General features: G+C 38.4%; 1 protein-coding gene across 4 annotated transcripts; it reads right to left on the bottom strand.

Moving 5' to 3' along the window:
• Window positions 1-5,654: 5,654 nt before the first annotated feature.
• On the bottom strand, window positions 5,655-11,849 carry LOC144701889 (FAD/NAD(P)-binding oxidoreductase family protein). Of its 4 annotated transcripts, none has more exons than XR_013581138.1 (10): window positions 11,439-11,849; window positions 9,701-9,970; window positions 9,381-9,507; window positions 8,922-8,983; window positions 8,610-8,840; window positions 7,883-8,022; window positions 7,669-7,807; window positions 6,991-7,146; window positions 6,043-6,168; window positions 5,655-5,884 (listed from the first exon to the last, which is right to left on the bottom strand). XR_013581138.1 is itself a non-coding variant. In XM_078573685.1 (8 exons), exons 1-8 carry the CDS (start codon window positions 11,820-11,822, stop codon window positions 6,994-6,996), a joined length of 1,506 nt encoding a protein of 501 aa, XP_078429811.1. In that variant the 5' UTR covers window positions 11,823-11,849; the 3' UTR covers window positions 6,878-6,993. The 4 variants fall into 4 exon arrangements, 2 of the variants coding, with proteins under 2 accessions (XP_078429811.1, XP_078429812.1); XR_013581137.1 differs by having other exon boundaries at window positions 6,043-6,120; XM_078573685.1 differs by lacking the exons at window positions 5,655-5,884; window positions 6,043-6,168 and having other exon boundaries at window positions 6,878-7,146.
• Between the last annotated feature and the right edge of the window lie 289 nt (window positions 11,850-12,138).

The raw sequence follows: 12,138 nt of genomic DNA, 5'->3' as shown, positions 1-12,138 counted from the left end.
ACTTGGAATATGACAAGAACCCTATTTTAAACTCTTTAAATGGATAAAGTTGTGCTAATTACTTGAATTAAAAAACAAATTTAGGGTGTTATCACTTACCTCCCTTAAGTTGAGCTTCATATGTAGTTTGTTCCCCTTTGTGCGCCATCATGTGATGATCATCATGTATGAAAGAATCCCAAATTCTTATATTCTACTGACTGTTATGCACTTCTGGATCATACGATGGATCCCCCATCACATAGGTTATACATCCAAAAGTCATACATTCAAAAGACCTCGGATACCAACCAAAGCGTTGGTAGCCCCTAGGAAACCTGACTGCAACTTGTTAATCGGACTTTGAAAAGCCAACATCTTGATTGGACTTTGATTTGTACAGTGCGCTATTGGAACAACACCATCTCCCCAGTAACAGTTTTTTGCATGGGCCTGAAACAAAAGCACCCACGACATTCCCAATTCTCTTGTCAACCCACCCATTATGTTGAGGAATAATGACTCCTGAAGACTCATGAACAATACCCTTTGCTATGAAGTATCAGTTTACTGATGAACTAAAAAATTTCTTGGCATTCACATACCTAAATTACTTGTGTTTCTTCCAAATTCATTTTTGATCATATAACTAAACTGTAATCCAGTCTGAGATTTGGTCATCTTTAATTTCAAAAACAATAACCATGTTAACCTTGTACACTCATTCACAAAAATCACAAACCATTTTCAGCTCGAAAGACTTGGTATAGTACGTGATCTCCAGGCATTACTATGTATGCAACCATATGGTTTAAATACCTTTCATTCAAATATTAAAAGAACAAACGCATATGCATAACCAATTGACAGGCTTTATACTATCAGTAACTAATATTAACTCCATCAAAAATTTTCAGAAAAGACTTATCTCCTCAAATGTGGCACTTTCCGAACTCCTTGAATATCTCATTTTTTTCAAAATTCACCTCACCAACTTTTGCAACAGATAGAACTCCTACCCCATCTATTATTACCTTGTGATGCTTAGTGGCGGGTGCATAATTCAAGATGCAAAAATTGTTAGGCAACATCCGCACTTCATTGAATATGAGTGAATTCATAAGGATATTGAATCTCACATGGTTTTTTAGTGATGTAGAGCTCAGCAACCTGAGGATGGTTGACGGGCTCCATTATCTTTCTCAATTCATCTGACTCTATCAATGATTTCTCAGCTATCTTCTTCCATTTTTTGCCTGGAAGATTCATTGTGGTTCTATTTCTAGGAGGCAGCTGCAAATGATTTCTTCCGCTACTTCTGGTGTTTGAATGCAAATTTCCAACATGTCCCCTTCATGTCCTCTCTATTTATAGTATAAGAATTCCCTTCGACTGTGAGTATCTTGCATTTGATCTACTTGATCAAGCTTCTCTTTAAGAAGTCCACATCGTACTTATTTTTTTCCCAAATACAGCAGAATCACTTGTAGGTGTTGGGTTTGGTGCCTTGGCATGTCCATCAGAAACACGTTTCCATAGATGCGGAAGCGTGTTGATCGATTCATAATTGATCTTTAAAATTATAACATTGAGTGCACCTTTTGGGGAACTTATTCCACCCTTAACATGCTCACTTTGAGATCGTTTCAAAGCCGTTCACACGTCCAGCTTCTAGAAGTATCCACGTGATCACTCGGCGCTTGGATCTCCACCTCTTCTTCGTCAACTCTCCTTGGAGACTCTGTCCTTGGTTGTAGAGAATGAAGAAAGGGAGGGGCTCTCAAATCAGGCTTGCATGGGTGCTTAAAATGAGGCCCATTTCCCTCTTTATATTTCACTTAAGGTTTTTCTCAAAACCCTACAAAGTAAAATATATCCATAATGCTCTTATGACTTAATAACTTTAGTGTCCCAATAACATTTATTGACCTACCTTATGAATTAACTATATCAACATATAGATTAATTAAATAAGGATCGATTTAACCCAATCGATAGGTTATGTTTCCAGCCCGTGGGGTGCCAAGCTACACCTTGTGCTCTAGAAGATACCAAGTAGTCTCAAACTCTCTCATGGAACCTTTACCGTCATCGGTTACCATATACATATAATACATCATCTGCGCGAGACTCTCGAATGACTTAGGGTATAGTTTATCGTCAAACCCTAATCCTTCATTTGATTAGTACTGATGCGTAATGGGGATCATTGGAGAATGCCTTCTCCAATATCTTCACTACCCTGGCTAGGGATTTTTCTATATCGTCTTCCTTGAGTCGATATCCTCCTATACCGAGGGCAAATGATCTTGTCTTGACCACTCAATCATCTCCGTGAGCTTCTTACTACATCCGAGCTATGACTTGTTTGAATCCCATGATAAGAGGCTCGTAAGTCGTAGTAAAAATATAGTCGTCCATTCACGAGATGACCTTGGTGTCTCAGGTCAGTGGATCACTTCACCAACCATGACTTGAATCAACCTGATTGACATTTAAGTAGGTATTCAGGGATTCGTACGGATCAATTCAATGAACTCTTTTTCCAAAGAGCACCCACTATATATCCTTAGTATCGCCACACTAATAGCCATAGGAACAGCTATACTTATCGTATAAGTAGGAACAGCTAGTGCTATTCTATAAGTATAATTTGATATCCGTCTTGACTATCCATCGAATAGGAATATTTAGAATACATGTTTAAAGACTAGTGATCAATGTATTATGCTCTCATCATAATTCACTAAGTCATTGCACATATTCATGGACTTCATTATAAACATCACGCGGAATAATAATAAACGTAAATATTTTATTCAATGAACTTAAATAAACATGGTAGTGTGATTGGCTTGACGGCCACATAATATCCATCAGTAGGTACTTCGAGCGTCAGCGTAAGATGATCCTTCTCTTCCAAAGGTGGGTCCTCTCAATGGAGAAACTGGCTTCTGACGTTTTCATATCAAGGATTAAGACCCATGAGATATATTATGAGCTTCTCCTTGAGTATATACTCACTTTCCATTGTTAACATGGACAAAGATAGTCTATTTCTCTCCATATGCCCTTTGACCAATATGCAGCTTTTGTATTGAACTTATCTACATAGCATAGATGATCTTATTTTGGATTATTCTTATGAAACTCATCCCATAACTCCTTAACATTATCAACATATAATAAATCCTTCCTCATATCAAAAATGATAGTGCCTAGTATCCATTTCCATATTAGGTCCTTTTTTGCTTTCCAGATCTTCTGTTGAGGGTCTCCTATTGAAATTTGCTCATCTGTCAATTAATTTTGCAGTTTTTTTACTTTCCAAGGATACCTTTACCTGTTTCTCCATGTATGAAATTTTAGCCCATCAAACCTTAGACATGGATTCAATAGGAATAAAAATACTATAGATCTCCCACTATGCTCACCACTGGATTCAATAGGAATCAAAACCCTAGATGCTTCCTTATTCTTATATATGGCTCATTGCAACAAACCTTCCAGTCCTCTAAGAAATCAAGGAAACAAGAAGCAAATACGCAAACCCCTGATAGGTACAAGTCAGATGACCCTGAATATTGTCTTGAAACAATATGGCAGAAGGAGATTGGCCAAGATTTTGCCATATTAGTTAGGCCCACACCGTCTAAAAAACTGTAAACTTAAAACTAAGGTGAAGAGGAATGGGTGAACCTGAGCATCTCAAGGTTGAAGTACCATCTTGAGCTTTTACCAATGTTGATGTAGAGGAACTGACTGATAGTTCCTTTGAGAATTTGGTTTATGAAACCATGGCAGTAACTCAGTAACTCAAAAGAAAATTTGGTGAGACATATATGTAAGAAATAAAATTTAGATTTGAAATATCTTCCAAGGATCTTTAATTATGCGTTAGTAGATCAGCAGGGATCATTTACAATCAAGAAATTAAATTATCAATTATATTTGAGAAGAAAGAGAGGTTATTTCTTGGTATCTTATTAATTGAGATGATTAGATCCATCCACATGTATGCATACGATCTACCTAGAAAAAAATGCCAAACAAGTAAGAGAATCTCAAAGCAGGCTCAGTCTGTTATTATTAGATACCATTAAAGAGGATAAAATAAACTGGCTATGTGCGAGCATCTTAACTATATACAACAGTCCTTGGATAAGCGCAATTACTTTATTACCCATGAATTCAGGGATCATATCAATGAAAAATGAGAAGAAATCCAAATTTGACTATGTTTTAAGTGGAAATGTAGTGTGATTTGCTAGAAGCTGAATTCTGCTTAAAGAATTAGCCAAACACCAATACTTTATTGACAAATACTCAGGGCATGACCAGACTGTTATCTCACCCCAATATTGGGAGAAGATGACATTTGCATGCCCATTTGGCATGCATGCCTTTAGTAGGATGTCATTTGGTTAATGCAACCCTACTAAAACCTTTCAATGAAAACTTATGCCAATTTTATCGGAGCATTAATTGTAGTGATCTTTGGCTCGAGGAATTCCAGATAATATATTCTGAACATGAAATAGATCTCCTTCGTGATTAAATTTTTCAGAATATTATGAATTCAATGAAATGTTTACTATTTTTCTCTTAAAATTCATCATCGCATTATCCAGCTCAATAAAAACATAAATGAAAAGCCCTCTTAAACTGATTTAGGTTTTATTAAATAAAACGAAACCCCAAAACTTAAGTATATCTTATGGCATCCAAAAGATTTTTTGCGTGTGATTCTCAAGGCCCATGTATCAGTCTAGTTAACAACTCAAGCGGCCCAATAACATTTATTGGTCTTCTAAAATAATTAACTATATCACCATATAGATTAATTAACGTCTGGTCGATTTAACCCAATCGATAAGTTGAGTCTCCAACAAGTAGGGATCCAAGCCACACCTCGTACTCTAGAAGATACAAAGGATTGTGTATCGATTCACTCATGAAACCTCTTCGTCATTGGGTATCATGTACTTATAATCTCTCATTCACTTGACGCTCCTAGGACGACTTAGCGTATGGTCAACTATCGAACCCTATTCGGTCATCCTAGTTAGTACTATTGCATTTGAAAATCATCGGAGAACTCTTCTCCAATATATCACTACCTTGGCAAAAGACTTCATCGCATCGTCTTCCTTGAGTTTATATCTCTTATACTGAGGGTGGACAATCCCATCTTGGCCACTCAATCATCTTCGTGAACTTCTTGATGCACCCAAATTAAGACTATTTAGGATGCCATGATTAGGGACATGTATGTCATAATTGAAGTACACATTTCTGTCCACAAGACATCTTTGATGTCTCAAGTATAAGGACCACTTATACAATCGTGATGTGAATCAACCTGATTGATAGTTCAGTTTAATACTATTTAGGGATTCATACGGATCAATTCAGTGAACTCTTTCCACTAAAGAGCACCCATTATCTATCCTTAGTGCCTCCACACTAATTGCTACGAGAACGGCCATATTCATCATATGAGTGAGGCAAGATAGTATTATTCTATCCGGATACTTCGATGTCCTTCTCGTGTATCCTACAAATAAGAATACTTTGAACACATGTTTAAAGACTGGTAATCTCAGTATTAAGGTCTCATCATAATTCACTAAGTTCAATCATGTATTTGTGGACTTCATTATAAGCATCATACATACACTTTAATGAATACATTCTATTAATGAATATGGGTAATATATGAAATGTGAAGTTGGCTTGCCGGCCACATATATTTCCATCAATCTCTTGAGTCACGGTTCCAAGGATCATAAGACAAATGAAAGCTTTTTCAGCTTGTAACACGTAATGGTCAGCTTTTGGAAATGATAGCATTCCCCATCATATGACTCCGTAATCCTCCACCATGGACAGTTCAATTAGCTATCTGCATTGAAAAAGCTAGCCTTTTTTAACTTGCGATTAGTATCTGAAAATGCCATATGCTTCACTTCCTGGCACTTCTCTAGACAATCCAGGTTGACTCAGAGAAGAGCATATTAGGGACGACAAGAGGCTTCCTAGTGAAGAGGGCAGAACAATAACCTTTTACTAAGTCCGCCCATATCTGATGCCATTGTAGCTTGGCCTCCTCCAGCATCATCCACTCCACTTCTAATGCAACTACAGCTCGCAAAATGGATATCTTCTCTTCATTAAAATAAGTATATCCTTTCAAAAAAAATTAAAAACAAGTTTAACAACTACTTAGAAAGTTGGGCCAAGATGGACAAAGAAATAGTAATTAAACATCTGGCACAATAGAGAGTGCATGACAAGCCATTCTAGAGTGGGCCACTTGCTTCTTTGGCTCATTAAGGTCCATCAAAAAGAAATAAAATGTCATAGTTCTAGGCCCAAGTCCGCTAGATAAAACATGAAGTGTTGGTATAGCTTCTGAAATCTTAAAGGATGTATTTCATATGACACAAAAATGTTCATTATTAATAAACTTTTTGTAGGAACCTAAGAAAGTTATCCATCACTATAAAAGCCAAAACCCAAGCATAGCCTTGGGCCCACAAAGAAATGGAGTCTCTATCACTAACTGGCATTTCAATTATGTTGACATCTAGCGACCCAAAAGACACTTTTCATAGGCCGATAGTTAGTAGGATGCCTGTGTAGATTAAAGATTCAACTTTCACAAAATTCGGGATGTGATATTCATATCAAACGTTTTACATTGTTGTTTCTTTTCAACTTGGATCCTAAAAAAATAAATAAACATTTGTCCACAATTTATCAACAGAATCCATATATGTAGGCAATGCAAAGTGAAAACAGGAGCAGCTACAAGATCAGTAAAAATTTTATAGGTCCCACACCTTCAAAACTGATAAATAAATTTGCCACTCAAAAAATAAAGATGCTTAGGTCGAGTCCTTATAAGATCAAGTTTTATTGGTCAAAAGTAACCCAAATAAGTATATGAGAATATTAATTCCAAGAATGGGTATATAAATAAGTGGGTTCTAGCCGGAAACTTATTACTCATCAAACCATAGTTCTAATTTTCTCTGTGCTCCACAGTGACGATAAACCAGGGAATTGGCCGATGTCATGTCCATCAAGAGGCCGAAATGAGTTGTGAAGTCCGATGGAAAACTCCTCTGCCTGTGATCCACCACTGCTGAAGAAATTTGCAATCTGCAGCATAAACCAATACATAAACCAGATGGAACTAGCATTCAAAGCATGATCCTCAATTCCCATTAGAGAAACACTCTTTGTTCCAAATTAGCAAAATTAGAGTACTCTGACTCAAATTTTGTTAATTGGAGAGCAATAATGCTGACCCAGTTAGTTTATATCTTCTATTTTCTATTAAAATAATTTTAGTTTTATATGGCCTCCTATCAAGGGCTGGCACACGACAACAAATTGGCCAGCATCATTGTCATCCCTAAATTTCATCATCATCCTCTTCATCTATTTATGGCTCGGACTAATGACAATGCCAACCACAAAATCGCTATCCAGATGAATGACAATGATGATAAAAATAATAAAATCATTGTCCCTTGTCATTGTCATTGTAGATGGTGAACCATAGTCCAAACGAAGTTTCAAATACAAGTAATTATCTTTTGGTGAGGATTGGATAGCAACCTTGTTACAGCTATCGACTTTTTAAATTATTTCTAACAGCCAAAAGAAATTGTAACTCACATGCTCGCCGAGTGAAATGCCACTTAAAACGGCGGCTTCTATGCTTGAACCAAGCAACCAGTCCCCACAGATCCCCGCACGTCCACAGGGGTCATAAATGCAGGGAACATCTGGTGTATTTGTGGGAAGCGCTGCACCCCTGAAGATGATGAAGAATATAAAGCAGTACCTCCAAAAGCCAGAAAAATACTTGATTTTTCAGAACAAATAGTACCAGAGAGTAAAAGCCACTGACCAGAGCTGGACACGAGTATAAAATGGCTTTAGAGACCCCTCTGATAACCCGAGGGCTACTTCAGCGCCTGAGAGCATCTCTCTCGTCACTTTGTCAGCTGTAACTTTTGGAACATTTTCCTATAAAAAGTGTGAAGGAAATTTCCTTAGCACCAAGCCAACAAAGTTTCACATTTTAACAATTATCCCAGTTCCCTATAATTTCTTTGTCTTGAACTCCAAGGGTCAGAGGTGCGAAGAAAGATTGAGATGAGAGCATAGAGGGGAAAAAACCAGGGCAGAAAGCAGGAAAGTGGGCAGTCTATTAAGGCAGTCTATTAAGATAAATCAACAAGAGTGTTCAATACCCTTAAGTAGGGATCGGAATCTCAAGGGAGTTGCATTTGTTATAATGGAACACGTGTGTTTCCCCTAAAAATAGGCATCATAACTTTTTCCTATGGGAGGCATACATTTTCCTATTTATACTTCATCCAGATCAATAAGAAAATTATTGTCTTTTGTACATCATTACCTCTCGTCCGGCGCCTTAGGGACCATTTGACAATTAACTCAATTAACTTGAGCGTTCCCTACCCTTAAGTAGGGATAGGAAACTCAAAAAAGGGATTGACAACAATACCCCTAATCTAACACATGGGTATAATACTGAAGACATAATCCTTCTTTTGAATTATAAAAAGACAAGGAGCAAAGAAAACACCAACCTGAGGAACTTTATTTTTTCGGCCATAAGAACCCGTGCTGAAGAAGGTCCAACAGTGAGGGATGTCATTCTTGGAAGGGAAGAGTTTTCTGCTGTTATTTCCCATCCATGAAACTGAATCAATGCCTTTAACAAAGGCTCCTTCAAATGCGAGTGCCCCATTGCTGTTGGGCCGAATCAGGGGCTCTTTGAATGCTGCAAGGAGGGCCCAAATTGAACTAAGTTCCAGCCTCTACTGTGGAGTAAAAGAAAGTGGAGGGTGAGATCCAAACTAAATAAATCTACTTTAGTAAGCCGTTTCCACAGAGCTCACTTTCATTTGACTTGCAAGCAGTGGCAGCCCAGATGTAGAAAGTAAGCGATTTGCGCATTTCCCTGATTCCCAATCAAAATGTAGCAGAAAGTTAAATATACTTCAATGAGTCCAAAGTAGCTCATATTTCAGATTTGACGCCGGAGAAAGGAAACAAATTGTAGAACCTTGTGGAGAAGATGGAGTACAAAAGCAATAGAGGGATAGAGAGAGGGATAGCAGACAGCACGGCGACAAGAGGAATCATAATAACCGTAAACTCTACAAGAAATTACAAGAAATGACAAGGGAAACTAAACGAGCAACTGACAAGAAAAGCACTAGTTCGAGCAAATATATTTAAACCCATCGAGCTGAACACCAAAATGCAAAAGTAGAAAAACTGATAATATATATCCAAAGAGAATTTAATACCATTTACACTTCATATTTTCACAAAAAAAGTGAAAAGATATTCACCATTGTGTGAAATAACAATAGAATCAAAATGCCCATGAGGTTTCCCGTTCTCGGTCAGATGCCAAGAGCCATTGAAGGGCTCAATTTTGCTAATCCAGCAAGGTCTTACAACGTTAACCATGCGACTCTGCATTACAAAGTAAAGACCAGAAAATCAACCATCATCATTAGCAGAGATAAACTAATAAAAAGACACCCTTTAAAATTCAAAGCATTAACTAAGTAGACAGAGCCGCAGAAATAAATGTGGATGCCTAAAAACAGTAAAAAAGGTAAAAAAGTGAGATACGAAAATTACACAAAAAAAGAAGTGGGCTTACATCACGTAGAATTGAATCTGCAAGGGGTCTCATTCCTTTGGTGCCAACATATCTTGCAGGAGACGGGGGTAAAGGTATAAATTCACCACCAACTTCAAGGTTTCCCAGAAGGCCCTTCCACTCCCGAACAAGACCCTCCTCGATCCACTTGTCAACGAACACTTGAAATCGAGGATCAGTGACAGTGAAGAACTGAGCAGCATGGTCAAACACCAGAGGATCCGGGTCCACCACTCTTGTCCCCATCCGACCGCCCAATCCATGGACACCCTAATGGCAATACCAGGATAAAGAATAAATAATATAAACTAAGCATGCTGAAACCAAGATAAGTTTGATAATGTGATAGGTTCTTTTCAAGAACTTATAAAAGGATGAGGAGCAATCGCTCCAGCCACATCACATCAGTCCAAAGATATGATACGAACCCGCTGGTTCGTATTGGTGAGAAGACGAGAAGGGAGGGAGAAGGCGCGGGGATGGTCGTCGGCGTGCCGGGATGGACTACGGCAGGGGGGGGCAGGCAGAGTGAACGTCGCCTACGAGAGGGGTCTGGCGAAATGGACGTCGCCGGAGGGAGCCAGACACATTCTTGTGATACTCCTTGGCTGCCCTCCTCAAGGGAAGGCTGCTCTATTTAAAGGAACTACAAAGAGATCCAAATGACCTAAGTGCCCCTATTGGGCTAAATGATGAAAATGACACCAGATATGTTCGGGTCGTATCAAGATATTAAAGGGGTCAACGACCCTATAAATAAAAATGGAAGCTATGATAAGGGGCAAGGAGATTCAAGAATTTGAAGGCCCGTCAGCACGCAGGAGGGGCTGGAGAGCAGGAAAGGCCTGCGTACAGATTTCGGATCGAGAGATCCCGGTTTGCTATCTTCTCATTTCTTCAATTGTATCAGACGATTCCCACTTCTGGTGAAACACTATTCCATTCCATTGGTTTTCTCGATTCGACATTTCCATATTTGGCTATCTTGGAACGAATAGCATTTATCCAATTTGATTTGGTTCGCGGATCTTATCATAATATACCAAGATAAAGGATAAAAACTAAAATTCAGCATGCTGCAACCAGAGTACGGTAAATATCAAGGCATACATGAAAAATAACATTATTCTATGCACTCTGAAATAGTAAAGTTGTCAGAGTCAGCGTTGGAATCAAGTGTTCCGTGGCTAAAAATAAAGATTATTCACGCCCCCATACGACCCTCCAATCCATAGATCACCAAATCATGATACCAAGTTAAAGAATGAATGAATGAAAAATCAGCATGCTGAAAGAAAAATACGTTTAATGATTACCAAGATAAAGAAAGTGAATAAAATTCAGCATTAGGAAACCAAAACACTGTAAATACCAAGGCATTAATGACATAGAAAAGCAGTACGAGTCCACTATGGAGTCAATTGCTCCTTGATAAAAATAAATAAAGACTATCTTTAGTCAAAGCCCATTTTCGAACTTTCAACCGCAAAAGAGTATCATTGTAGAATTCTATAGAGGTGTTGATGTGGTTTAACGTATGAAGACCGAAATACATACACTAGTAGTCGCTTAGAAAAAAAAAGAACATTTATTATGAATTTTTTTTTGCATGATTTCGAATTCTCCGAGATTCGAGCAAATCAGACTTGTTCTACCGAGGAATCTGTCAATCCGCAAGCAAAAAACCCATACTACCACAGCAGAATATCAGGTAAGAAGAAGGATTAAACCCACAAACCGTATCGAAGACAGTTGACCGAATGCCCCTTTTCTCTAGGGTTAGCGCGCAAATCAACCCCGATATGCCTCCGCCGATGATTCCCACAACTGGGTCGTCCCCAACGGGGGTTGTAAACACAACCTGCTCTTGCGAGAAGGATTTTTTGATGACTGATCTTCTGGAAGTTCCATAGGGCCTTCTCTTCCTGGGTCCTTTTCCGGGTACCTTCTTCCTGCCACTGTCGCCACCACCTTCACCGATTGAGCTCACTGGACTGAAATTCTTCGAAGAATTGGTGTTGTAGGAAGAGTAGAGAGCTCCTGAGGCCTTCCCTGGTAGTGCCCAATTGACTTTGGGAGATGTTATATGGCAGAAGAAGGAAGAACGGAGACAGAGCGCCATGGCTGGAGCAGCTTGCGTGGGAAGAACTCTCGGACAAATGGTAGTATTTTGCATGTTATACTGGATTTCTCTTATCCTATGGGGATATTGGTACAATTTGTTTTCTCTTTGGTACTAATTGAAATTTACAAGAAAGTGGGAATTTAGTGCACTACTCATTTTTACTGTTTTTTTGCAGCAGTATTGAATTTTTATACATGTGTGAAAAAGCAGTATTGTGGAAGTGAAATCATGGTTGATTTTTATACATGTGTGAAAAAGCAGTATTGTGGAAGTGAAATCATGGTTGAACAAGTAGTTTATTGGGGAACATAAG

The sequence above is a fragment of the Wolffia australiana genome, chromosome 4 (genome assembly GCF_029677425.1).
Source record: "Wolffia australiana isolate 7733 chromosome 4, ASM2967742v1".
Taxonomy (NCBI): Eukaryota; Viridiplantae; Streptophyta; class Magnoliopsida; order Alismatales; family Araceae; genus Wolffia; species Wolffia australiana.
Note: the sequence above shows the minus strand (reverse complement) of the source record. Positions and strands in the feature narration are given on the sequence as shown.

Bases quoted from the DNA above. Each gene is read 5' to 3' on its own strand.
- LOC144701889 (XM_078573685.1), bottom strand. From the start codon at position 11,822: ATGGCGCTCTGTCTCCGTTCTTCCTTCTTCTGCCATATAACATCTCCC. The intron at 9,971-11,438 runs GTTTGTGGGTTT...TATTGCCATTAG, and splicing joins GGTCAACTGTCTTCGATACG to GGTGTCCATGGATTGGGCGG. The intron at 9,508-9,700 runs GTAAGCCCACTT...TTTGTAATGCAG, and splicing joins CAGATTCAATTCTACGTGAT to AGTCGCATGGTTAACGTTGT.